The sequence below is a fragment of the Gambusia affinis genome, linkage group LG23 (assembly GCF_019740435.1).
Source record: "Gambusia affinis linkage group LG23, SWU_Gaff_1.0, whole genome shotgun sequence".
In the NCBI taxonomy this organism is placed as follows: domain Eukaryota; kingdom Metazoa; phylum Chordata; class Actinopteri; order Cyprinodontiformes; family Poeciliidae; genus Gambusia; species Gambusia affinis.
The window spans coordinates 9,109,456-9,122,550 of record NC_057890.1 but is presented as its reverse complement, the minus strand read 5'-3'; the positions used below and the strand labels follow the sequence as shown (position 1 = coordinate 9,122,550).

The following is a 13,095-nucleotide window of genomic DNA, read 5'->3' as shown; positions in this document are numbered from 1 at the left end:
GATGAACAACATCGGCACATTTTACAGATTAGAAATGCATTAAGAGATGGGATTATTTTACTAAATTTGAACCAGGTGAAGCTAAAACAAGGCAATTTTTTTTTTTTTTAAATGGCCTGTTTTAAGAACTATGTACTCCAGTTAAGGAATAATCGATTGCTAAATTAGTTGACGTTTATTTAGAAAACTGATTTATTACGATTACTCTAATTATCCATTTCAGCCCTAAATTGTTGCAAGTTGATAAGAGGTACATTTACAGCACAAACTGCATTAAGCAATTATCCTGAGGTATTACTAGTTTCCATATGACAGATTCTCCCACCTGAGCTGTGAATCTCCAAAACTCCTCCAGAGTCGCCAGAGGACGGTTTGCTTTTTGTGTTCTCTTCTTGGTGTGCCAGCTGAGGTTGCACAGCGCACAAACGTTTGATGTTGTTTTAAATTTTAAGATATTCACCGAACAAATTAATGAGATTAAATTACGCACAGATTTACTCGCACAAGTCGTAGTACTTCCGAAGAAAATTTGTTTAATTGGATTTAATTTGGCTTTAACAGAGTAAAGGGGTTGCAAAAGCTATGGTCGGGAAACGTTATCCAGGTTTTTCTTCATTTAAAAAAACAAGTTAAATGTATGAACCACATATATAGTTTTCCTTCCACCTCACAGTTTGTATTATGCTCTATCTGTCTGTCACTTCAAAATACCACAGATAAGCCTTAAGCTTTGTGGTTTAAAGTGACAAAATTAGGGAAACTTCAAGGGGTGTGAATACTTTGCGAGGTCTCATGCATCTTCCATCACCGCTCATGTCGAGGCCTCAGATAAGGATAATAAGATGCATTCAAACTTCAGGCGTCCACTCTGACACGTGCGCAAGCTCTTCCTCGTTTCATATTCCTCTCGCTATCTTGTTTGTATCAGCCTGCACTTCTGGTCAGCTCTGCAGCCCTCAGCACTGCAAAATTACAGGAGGAGGGGGGCAAAAAAAAAAAAAAAATCCTTTCTACTTTGATTAATCAAACATGAACATTCAGTAGGGCTCAGTTCGCCTTCCCTGTTCTGTCCTCCACACTCTGCACCGTTTTTTTTTTTTTTTTCCCGCCTCTAACCCAATCAGTAACAGGCACTTCTGACGGCTAGAGATGGGCTGATGAAAGTCATGCAAATGCAGTCTGTTTGTAATGCTATTTTTCCCCGCATCCATCCACATCATGTCTCTTTAACACTCCAAAGCAGTGGCGCGGCTCTGAACTCTGATCAAAAAAAAAAAAAAAAAGAAACAGCTGCGAGGAGTGTGTGCCAGGTTCACTCACGGAAGGACTTATAGTTCAACAACGGAACTTCTTGGAACTTCTCGAGTGCTGAAGAGAGTTGGACGGCATTGATTTTATGCATTTATACTTTCCGTTTTCATGTATTTATGTTAATATTTTTAGACTTGTTTCTAGATAGAGAGCATTGCAAATATTTATACCCCTTAAGCCCTTTTAACAATTTGTCAAGTTGTAACCACTGACATTTCTGTGTTTTTTTTTTTATTTTTATTGGGATTTTATGCAATAGCTGTAGAAAAGTTTGACGTTTTGCTTCAGTATTTTCTGGTTTTGGGTAAGTTTTGAGAAAAAAAAATGAGGGTGTGTAAAAATATTCCTTTCTTTTTAGTCTCCTTTCCTCCCTTGTGTCCTTCCTTTGTCTCTTGTTGTTCCTTCCAGCCTTTTTACTGCCTTTTAAGCTGCTTAAAAAGCATCCCCACGGCATCATGCTGCCACCACCTCATATTGAACATCGGTGGGTTCATCAAATTATCACGTTAAACTTCGAAACCGCTTGAATTTGAGAGAATTACTTTGTCCTCACTACTGTGTGTCCTATCGGTCAATACTTTTCAGATTTATGAAAAGTTAATGCGCAATTTTGTAACTCAAACAGGAATTTCTTGATTGCAGCAAAGCAACAAATTGTATCCCTGCCTCACATGCACTAAAAGTGTGCACGAGGAGGTTAAACGTTAATCAGAGGTCTAAGTGTTTCCAGGATTAATTCACCTATTTGGCCGAGTGAGAGTCTTAGACATTGATAATCATCTTTTGTTTGATCAACCCTACGGCTTGCATGATAATGCCACAATTACTTAATAGACCCCGTTAATAAAAAACTGCGGGACAGGAATTCTAATTTTTTTATTTTCTGGTTTCTCGCTATTCCTTCCTTCTTAGCTAAAATCACTCGTTAACCACAGCGTGCTTGTCACATTCACTTTTCACTTGTTTTCAACACAGTTTTTTTTTTTGTTTTGTTTTTTTTAATAAATTAAGACATAATATTTTACTTTGGTTGTCAACAGGAAAATATTTCAGTAAGTTACATAATTTTTGTTTTTTTGTTTGTGTGTTTATTCACATTCCCTATGTCACCTCGCCCACCCCACCCCACCCCACCTCACCTCTTGGCACCCTGCCTGGCTGTGGCTCGCACTCAGACTGCTGCGTTCACTGCATCCTTGCCTGTCTCTTCTGCGAGTTCCTGACGCTCTGCAACATGGTGGTGGCCCAGGCCTCCTGCGGCGCGTGCACCTCCGAGGCCTGCTGCTGCTGCTGCTGCGCCGACGACATGGGCGACGACTGCAACTGCCCCTGCGACATGGACTGCGGCATCATGGACGCCTGCTGCGAGTCGTCGGATTGCCTGGAAATCTGCATGGAGTGCTGCGGCATCTGCTTCCCCACATAGGTTTGCCGGGGCCTCCGTGGCGTGGAATATAAACACGTGCATCCCAATATGTAAATCATCAAAAAGTTCATTTACTTTGATAATTCAAATAAGAACGCAACAGTTGTCAGATCTTTTACGCAAACACTGATATAGTTCAGGCTGCTTTTTGTTATTGTTTGTGATTATAGCTTCGAGCTAACGCAAGCAGAAAATTTCTGTTTATTGGAACATCAGACTTGCATACGACCACCAATTTATAGGCAGCAATTCCAATCATATATCACTCTGTTTGTAATCAGTCTGTATATTGAGTTTGATCTTGAATTACAGTTATAAATGAACTTTTGGATGATATTCTAATGTATTAAGATGCACGTCTAATGGAACCGCTACCTTTGAGTTCAGCAGAAACATGGAGGTGTGTGTGAAGGAGTTGGACAGTGGGCTAAACACAGTCAACAGCCCAGCAAAGACTACAAATAATTCACATTTATGAATGTGTCATGCTTTGTAAGTATGTTAACTAGTACAGAAAATCATTATCATAGGCTGACTTCAAGTATTTTTTTGTTACATTAAGATTGCCGTTCAGTTACAACTTCTAATGCCTCTGTTTAGTCTTATTGGTGATCTAAATGCATTTTGCAGATTTTTTTTCTGTTTTGTTTATTTTCTATGCCAAAAAAAAACTAACCAAAAAAAAACCATCTTGGATTGCGATTTTAGTCCAGTCAACACTGTAAACAAAAAGGGTTTGTGATGGTGAATACATTCCTCATTTCATACTGTAGCTTTGTGGATTTCATTAAAACATTATCTACTGTATAGCAGATGAAACTGGTGAAAATTTTAAGTGTTTCAGGACACTTTTCTGCTACCTTCTGACACAAAACCTAAGGGTGCGATCTGGAATAATTGCATTTGCATTTCTATTTTGAGCGTATGGGGGGGGGGAAGAAAAAGAAGATAGTGGAATGAGCAGCACAAAATTGTTAATAAGCTTTGCAAAAATTGTACAAAGTGCTGGAATAATTTTTTTTTTTTCTCTGAAGAATCTCATCTCACATCAGATTTGCAAACATTGGAAGATTGTTTTACTGGAAAAAGAAGCACTTTTTTTATAATCATTATAGAGTCTGACCAACAGAATATTACTCTGTACTGATATATACATGTTCAGCCTTCGTTTTCCTATGTTAGCCTATAACAAACCTGTTTTGTCACTTGCATATGGTACAACTCCATGTGCAAGTGGTGTGTTTGTTTGTGCAATGCATTCTGCATAAATATCAAAAATCACAGATGACTAGAGTTGCCACTTGAGCAGCTTTTGGTTCTCCAGTCATTTGAGAATCAAGTGTCACAATAAAATAGTAAACTACTGCAGAGTTGAGCAGTACTCCTCTTATTTTCTTCTGTGTACCTCATGACGAGTTTACAGTGAGTCACCAGCCGAGCCACTTCCTGTCTTGGAGAGCCGCTTTGATGTTGTGTAAGTGATGACGCTTAACGCCGGCCCTCATTAGCACTGCTTACTAAACGGTCACAAGAAATGTCCCTTTTTAACGCCATCAAAGATGATGTGCCGTCGTGCGCTGCTCGTCTTAGCAGCTCAGTGTTATGAGTACGCCGGGGGTCGGATGTGCCCCTCTTCGGTGGATAATCTGCGGGAAGTAAACCTCGTTTTCATGTTTGTGACGAGCCCAAGCTGCAAATGTTTTTCCGGGCTACAGAGTGTCAAGAAAACACGACTTAGAAAATGTGAAGAGTTCATGTAAAATAAGAAACCTGGTGATATGGTGAATTGTTGTAGGACACCTCTGTTATTTTGATGCCTTTTGTTTGTGCATTTCATCCTTGTGTCATTTTTTTTTTTTCGTTCAATAGTTTTGCACATCCTTTGATAACAAGGACATAGTGACAGAAGGGCATGGCAATTTAAGTTGGAAGTTGCCTTACACAAACATCACCAATGTGACTTACTGTGTTTGTTATGAGCAATGATGCTCAATTTGAACATTTTTAACACTATTTTTTATTCTACAAATTTTTGTGACAGGAGAAAAGTAGCAGTTGGAAATTTAGGCAACTCCAAAGCATGACATGTCCACTTCTGTGCATCACAGGTAATGGTATGTTGATTGATGTAAAATGACTTGTCAACTGTGCCAAACACCACCATTTGGAGTCATTTGGCTCATTTGTCTGGGCTTATTCAACAAAGAATGCTTTTGCCAAACTGTTCCAGTTCGCTACAGGAACTTTAAATGTTTTTCAGGCAGAGGGAAAATCAGCAATTCTTCTCTAATAATGGGCACACATTTTCCTTAAAACCCAACAATCACTACGTGCAAGAAAAATGGCAAAACCCTTCTATTTTTAGCCCTAATTGCAGCGCAGGCCTTTTTGTTTCTTTTATTCTGCAAACTCCAAAACGAGACTGTAGGGTTCTTCCATTAAGATACCCCTGCGCTTCAAATAAATTATTTCAGTCAGTGTCTGTATTATGCCAATGTCCTACATTTGAAATAAAAACTTTTTTGTTTTTGCTCTTTAGACGCCGTTTACTCCATTTTTATTGGGTCCTGGTGAAATTGCCTCCCACAATCATCCTTTTAATCTCTGGGAGAGTCCTAACATCAACATGAGTACGTGCCAAACAACATTCTCTGAGGTCTTAGGCGGGAAAGCTGGTCGGGACAGCAGCCTGACCTTTACCCAACATTACCTCCTATTAACCCCTCAATTAACCTTGAGGCCAGGCCCTCTGGTGGAGAATCTGCACTTTCTATTCTCTCTTTATTTTTGCCTCATCACTTAATGCCCAGATTCGCCCTGACCCCCGAAAATTGCCGTCTTATTTCCCTAATGCAGTAGGAAAAAAAATATTTCTGTCCTTAACGTCTGTAATCATGCAGGGGTTGCACTTTCATAATTTTTTTTTTTTTTTCTTTCTTACTTTGTTCCTTCTTTAAAGTGCAACTCGCAGGCTGAAAATTTAAAAAAAAAAAAAAACTCCAGGTAGAGTGCGCAATGACCTTTTCACAAAGTCTTCCAGATTTCTGCTCCTCTAATCAATCCCCCTCTGATCGCCTCGCTGTGTGCCGGATTGTAATGTCACAATTAGGGCCGCTCCATTGTTTCTGTTTTCCGTCTGGGGAGAAAGCTGGCGCTTCTCTGATCTCAAGGTCATTTCTTTTCACAGTTTTAAATAAATTATTGGCCTTCTCCTCTGTTCATCCATCCATCCACTCCCCCCCCCACCCTACCCATTCAATTGGTAGATGTGCCGTTTTGGGATTTTTTTAAAGTAGGAAATGAATGGCTCCCATCCTCAGCTACGAGAATAAATGCTGCTTTTTGTTGTTGGATATGATTAGAAAATAATGGGGAAGATTAATGTTGTTTTGCTTCTCTCATTTTTGTATCAGATCTAACATTAAAAATTGTATTCTAATAACATAATAATTGTGTATAATGTCACTAATTAAACCAAAAAACGGAGAGGTGACAGTAATGTGTTTCCATCTACTTTCTCTTTCTCAATTTGTTTCTGTCAGGAAATGTGACTAATGCGTATTTTAATTATAGTTTTTCAAACCTCGTAGGTCTTTTAATTTACAAGATCTGTAATAGTCATCATTATCCACCTACTATAATTGTAATTATTCATTTTGACTTTAAAAAAAAAAAAAAAAAAAAAGTATTTTCAGTTGTTAAGGGTAATAATACAATAAATGTCAGCATCTTTATGAACTAGCCAAGCGCTATGTAATACAAGCAAGATATTATAAAGGTTGAGTTATGAAGTAACAGTTAGCTCTGAGATGAGCCTTCAAAGCATTTCCCATCATCCTAGAGGAGGTACCACAGTGACCAGAGTTTTCTCCAGCTGCAGCAGTTGTTTGTAAAAACTAACCTGAACTGATAATCTGACTTTTTACCACACCACCAGGCTGTTACTCTATGAAGGGTAGAAAAGAAAGCTGTACTGTTTTGAAAATTATATTCCTCTGTGCAGTAAGCACTTTAAAACTGACATTACAAAACTGTCATAGGATTTAAATTCCTTTTAATCAAATTCCCAGTTTGATGTCGGACTGAATTTTCTCTTGGTGCGTGGAGCAAGAGAAAATTTCAGACCACTACAACATAAAGCAATTATTTATTTTGTATTTTTTTCTTAAAAGAAAATAATGCTACTTCATGCTTTTGGAGAGCACTTGCTAAGCAGCCAATCCATGAACATCATTTTTCGTCCTTGGTGCTGATTGGCTGCAGCCTCAAGAGCGGGAAAAAAGAAATGTTAGCTTCTGCGGTTTTGCTGATGGTTTCCACTGTGTGCGTTGACGCACATTACAGTCTATTTTTGTGTGAACCCTCAATGTATTGTGAGCTACAATGAAAAGGTAAACTTTTAAAAGGAGGGCACTGAAACTTTTTTTTAATTTTTTTTTCATTTAGATAAAAGCAATTAGATGAACTTATACATTTATTTCTTAGATTTACATTAACTTCATGAAACATCAGCATTTTCACTCAAGGTTTTTCAGATAATGACAAAGATGAAACTTCCTGCTTTGGTTTTAAGACACTTAAAACTTCTATTATACACACAATCCTTTTTTGTTGTTGTTGTTTTGCTGTCTGTTTGGTGCAGCACTCACTGCGCCTCCATGTCACTCATTTCAAAAGTTTCAAAAGACTTGACCTGGCTGCTTAGAGTTGCAGCACGACATTAAAATAAGATGAGATGAGTCTTCAGAGAGCTTTGCAAAGGAAAACAAAAGAAAACAAGGAGAGGCGAGTTCAGCTAATGTCACTTTCAATTAATATCCTCAGGTTGTGGCCCCATTAGCCCTCACACATGGGCCTGGTTTGCAATGCAAATAGGGTCATTACCTGAGAAGCCTAATCGGCTTTGACAAGAGGCCGGAGAAGCCAGCCTTCTTCTCGCGCATATTTGTTTGCTTATTGTTTCTCTTGCACAAATCAACATATGAAATCTATTAGAAGTGAGAACGCCAGCAGGCGTTTTATTTGAATTCCGCTTTGCTAGGAGCTGTCGCACGTCAGCCGAAGTTTGCACGCTCTCTGTAACCAGCAACTCAAATGCAACACTAACAAATTACATCAGTCTGAGAACAAAGTGCCAGAAATGAAAAGTAAATGATTTCCAAGGGAAGGATTTGTCGCTCTTTGTTCCGGAGCACTTCCCAGAAATGCGCCGTGTGATCGCGCTTGCACCTTAAATATTTAAAGACCCCCTTTTGCGGAAGCTTAGTCTGTCGTATTGCGGATGGGCCTCTGACTGCCTCTAATCTCCTTGTTACCTGGAGGCGTCGTAACGGCGACGCCTCGCAGATGATTGCGAGACAGGATTCCACCCCAACCCACTTTCGGGTGAGGCACAGGCAAGTTCAAAGTTTGTGCGCCCCCGAGAAGACGCTTCACGTCAACATCTGCCTTGGAGAAGGAAAAGTGCTGGAAATGAAAGAGTAGAATAAAAAAAAACCCATCTTAGATCAGTTGTTTCCCTGAAAACATCCTCCTGTTTTCTCCCCCCACCTCCCACGTTCCCCAGATACTGTGGCATCTTAAACCGTACGTGCAGAATGAAGCTATGTTGTTAGGCCTCTGTATTCGCGGTGTGTTTGTGATGAGGGAGCGCTCCGTTTTCTGGATCCTTGCACAGACTTTTACGCACAGAGAGGGAGAGAAAAATAGCAGGAATTCAGATTGTGGACCTATAAATAAGACATCAGCTCAAAATCGCGCACTCTCAACTTTTGCCTTTGCCTCCGGAAAGCGACGGAGCGTGGCAGAGGCAAATTGAAAGGGATGGATGGATCAAGAAGGCCACTTTATTTGCTTGTACACACTCCTTGAGCTGTAAATTAGATGCCACCGTAGTTACATGTCATGTGCTGAGGTGGACGCGTTTGCGGCGCTTTGGATTGTTTGTTCCAAGCGTCACTTAGATAAACAAAAACTTGACTCGCCTCCAGTCATCATCGGGATATTGCGAGTGGCTGGCAGGTTGTTTTGGTGGCCGAACTTGCTCTGGTGTGAATTATGTGAGAAAATCACACAGAAAGCCCTAGTTTCACCGCCTTGCAAGAGCATTTCCAATTTTTTTGTTCCTTTTTTTTCTCACTGCAAACACAGACCTCGTGGGTTGTTTTTTTTTTTTTTATTATTGGAACATTGGCAAAAGACAGCTCAGACGTGTGAATTAGAACAAAAAGGATACATTGTTTTCAAATTGTTTGTCAAAGAAAAAAATTGCTTTCCATTTGTATTTGGTCCTCTTTACCCTAAAAATTATTTCAGGAAATTTGACTTTTATGGAAGAGTGGCAAGAAGAAAGTCATGGGAAGTTCACCTTAAAGTTTTCCACATCATGTAGGGGAATGGTTAAACATGTGGAATAAAGTGTTCTGGTTGGATAAAGTTAAAATGAAGCTATTAAGCCAAGGTGCAAAGTGCTATGTGTGGCATACAACTATTGCCACCGCTCTAACACACAATTCCCTGGTATTAAATTGCCTTTTTGATGTTTAATGTCTTTTAATTAAAAGGGCCTAGTCAAAGTCCACACCAAAATTCTATTGAGAATCTGTGGCAGGATTTAAAAAAATGTATGCTCCCAAATGCTATTTTGTTTAGGTCATCTGTTTTGTGACGATGAAGGAGTAAAAAAGTTTACGTGTCCAAACGTTTGACATGAGATCCTACAAATACTGTATTTAAATTTGTGCTTGGAACATATTCGTATTAAATCCACATGACTGACTGGAAAACACATTCGTGAATACCGCAAAAATATTTCACTGAGCTATTTTTTTTTTTTCAGGTCGGTTCAACAGAGCCTTTATTTTGACTCTTAAACATTTATTTCCCCGTTAACACCTAAACAGAAAAGGGTAACACTTGTTTGCATTTTGTCAGATCTCTGAAAGCATTTTCCTGCCTAGCAGCACATTTCAAACAGCGACTGTTATTACGCCTGTCTCAGCAAGCCACCTAACAACGACAACAACACAGCAGCAGCAATAAAGACCCAGATGTTTCGCCTCGGCGTGTTTATTTACCTGTCATGTTCCCCTAATTGTTTCGTCTGCTACAAATAAACACGTCGCCTGTTGCATCTCTGTTTGCACGCCGTTCTCCAACAAACAGGCTCGGTGGCAGGTTGTTTGTGATGATGTGTGGCGCGTGCAGAAGGGATTAAAAGAAAAGGTGACTCCACGCCTGCGCTGTGATTTGTACTCATGCCAGAGGGAATGGGATTCATGGAGGAGGGATTGGTGGTGGGGTGGGGGGTTAAGGTGTGCAACATCTGCTGAGATTCTTCTGCACAATAAAAAAAAATCCTTAAGCTGTATATTAACACCTGTACTTTGAAGATTTACAGCTAGAGCTGCCCTTTCGTGGAGACATTTGATTTTAAATTAGGCTTCACGAGCTTAGGAAAGAAAGACTGAAACATTACAGCATCTTCCTCAGTTACTTTAAACGTACACGTATACAAACCAGCATCTACTGTCGTCCAGGCCGCACTTTTTGTTCCGAAGGTTTGCAGATATTTTTGTCTGCCTAACACTTATAAGTGTACGTACAATACAATGCTGTATTTTTGTTATTTTTATTTTATTTCTTGGTAACTCTGACATCAACTAAATACAGAACCAGTATTGTAGCTACTGATGCCTTTTATTTCAGTTTATGTGTATCATCAAACTTGTGATCTTTTGGTGTTTTTGTCGTTTTTCTTTTGCATTATTTTGTTCAAATCTCAGAGAGAATTTGGAAAAAGTTTACAAGTGTCTAGAAAATACTTTCATATGATTTTAACATGATTTCATGTGTCTTTTTTTCTAAATGGACAAAAAAAAAAAAAGATTTAATTTGAGAGAATTTCAAAACAAAAACCATTTTGAGGTAGGTTTGAGAACTCGCAATACAAAAATAAAATAAAATTTCAATCTCAAACTTGAGTATATCTTACCAGAATCAGCCCAATACTGATATTGACTTCGTATCAATACCTTTATTCTTTTGTTTTATTTAGGATTAGTTCTGTGTAAGGAGCAAAGTGTGCTCCTTACACACTTTGCTCCTTAAGTCGACTGGTAATAATCGACTTATTACCAGTCGATTTGCCCACAATTACTGGCAACCAATCCAAACGAATGAACTTATAAGTTTAAACTTAAAAGAAGAGGAGGAGCTCTTTTTTCAGTGTCAATAATCCTTCATTCTGTAAAACAATTATCTTTAAATTCTTTAAAAATGGCATTATAAAATGTCCCAGACTAATGGGCAGCAACAGTTGTTTCATACCGTTGTCCGTCGAAAAGTGATTTTCCACTGTTTGCCATCTAAATTAAAAATGTATTATGTTTTGGGTTATTTTCACTGGCCACACCAAGTCCTGATTAATGCATGACTTGTGAAAACAAGAAATAACTTAAATAGGAACTTTCTGATAATTTTCTACAGGCCGAAACAACACATCCTGCTCTGACATAAAGAAATTCAACAACACACGAGAAACGTAATTGACATCCATCAGTTTGGAAATCCATGCAAAGCCATTTGTAAGGCTGAGGATCCAGCAAACCACCGTGGGAGCTCTAATCCACAAATGAAGAAAACATAGAACTACTGTGAATCTTTCCAGGAGTAGGAAGCCTAACAAAATTACTCAAAGTCAACATCTCATCCTCACGGATACAAAAAATAACCCAGAAAAATAACTAACACGCCACAGGTCAGTGTAATGGATTCAACAGCTAGACGGAGACTGGGCCAAGCTGTATCCAGTTTCAAGGCAAAATACACTTATGACCAAAAATGCCATAAATGCTCGTCTCACATTTGCCCAGAGAATGTTGATGTTCTCCAAGACCTTAGGAAAAATATCTGTGGACTGCCTAATGACCTTCATGACTCACCTTAATCAATGTAACCATGAATCCTGCTGTCTACCAGAAATTCAAGCATAATGTCAGACTAATGTTTTCTCTTTATAATGAGCTGAAGCTAACTTCAGCTCAGGCACAATTGGATTGAACAATGATTGAAAATAAAACAGCATGGCCACTTTGGAGTGGTTTAAGAAAAATAAAATAAAAAGGAAGAGGGCCACGGTGTGCACAGTGGTGCAGTTGGTAGAGCTGTTGCCTTGCAGCAAGAAGGTCCTGGGTTCGATTCCCGGCCCGGCGTCTTTCTGCATGGAGTTTGCATGTTTGCATGTTCTCCCTGTGCATGCCTGGGTTCTCTCCGCAGTCCAAAAACATGACTGTCAGGTTAATTGGTCTCTCTAAATTCTCCCTAGGTGTGAGTGTGTGTGTGAATGGTTGTGTGTCTCTGTGTTGCCCTGCGACAGACTGGCGACCTGTCCAGGGTGACCCCGCCTCTCGCCCTGAACGTAGCTGGAGATTGGCACCAGCAACCCTCCCGACCCCATTAGGGACCAGGGTGAACAGAAAATGGATGGATGGATGGAAGAGGGCCTTGTTACAGTCCAGATTTGAATCTGATCGAGATCTTCTGATGTGACCTGAAAAAGTTTCATGCTTGTGAAACCTCCAACATGGTTGAATTTGAACAATTCTGCAAAGAAATATGGGCTTAAGTCCCTCCTCAGTAGCGTAAAAGACTCATTCCCATTTGATAGCAGTTGTGGCAGCCAAGAATGGCACAACAAATTATTAGGTTTAGGGGGTACTTTGGATTGCTTCTTTTCACTCTAGGAACTCTTGGAAATTTTATGTAGTTCGGCTTATCTAATTCATACATTAGGTCTCTTTCCTTTTTACTTACTTTAGTTCAGGCAATAAAAGAAACCTTCATTTGTGTCTCAATACAGTGAACAAGTATAACAGAAATGTAATTAAACACAACTGAGGGATTTTTCACAGTGACGTATAATTGTGGCAAATGTTCCTAAATTCAAAAGTGGTACAAAATGAATGAGTTTCAGGATGTGAGCTCATCCCATGTAAATCGGATGAAACATTTTGCAAACCGCTTGTAGATGTTTTCCTTTAAGGAAAGGATAGAAGATAGAAGATAGGCCTTTGTTTTTTAGAAGATAGAACTCCTTTTGGAGGAAGTACCAATAACATCAGACAAGGTACAAAAAGTCCACAAAAGTTCTTGAAAGTGGTGGGGAAATAAAGAAAAAATATATATTGTCTCTTTAATTTTTAGAGAAAGGACAAAAGTTATATAAAAAATACAAATGTTGTATTTTACTTGATGTTTTTTTTCTTGTTTTGATGCTGTATTTTCACTCTGAAAAACAATGAGTTTGAAGTGTGCTCTTGTTGCACTTATTACCAGTTGGTGACGGTAACGCGTCCTTC

The 13,095-nt window shown here is 39.1% G+C and overlaps 1 protein-coding gene across 8 annotated transcripts in view; it reads left to right on the top strand.

Annotated features, from left to right (window-relative positions):
* Positions 1 to 5,275, top strand: part of mdfic (MyoD family inhibitor domain containing) — a 52,653-nt gene extending 47,378 nt beyond the window's left edge. For all 8 annotated transcript variants that reach the window (XM_044108901.1, XM_044108896.1, XM_044108900.1 and 5 more), the window contains one exon: positions 2,487 to 5,275. In XM_044108901.1, coding sequence (XP_043964836.1) covers positions 2,487 to 2,737 — 251 coding nt within the window. In that variant the 3' untranslated portion in view covers positions 2,738 to 5,275. The remainder of the gene's footprint in view (positions 1 to 2,486) is intronic.
* The last annotated feature ends 7,820 nt before the right edge of the window (positions 5,276 to 13,095 follow it).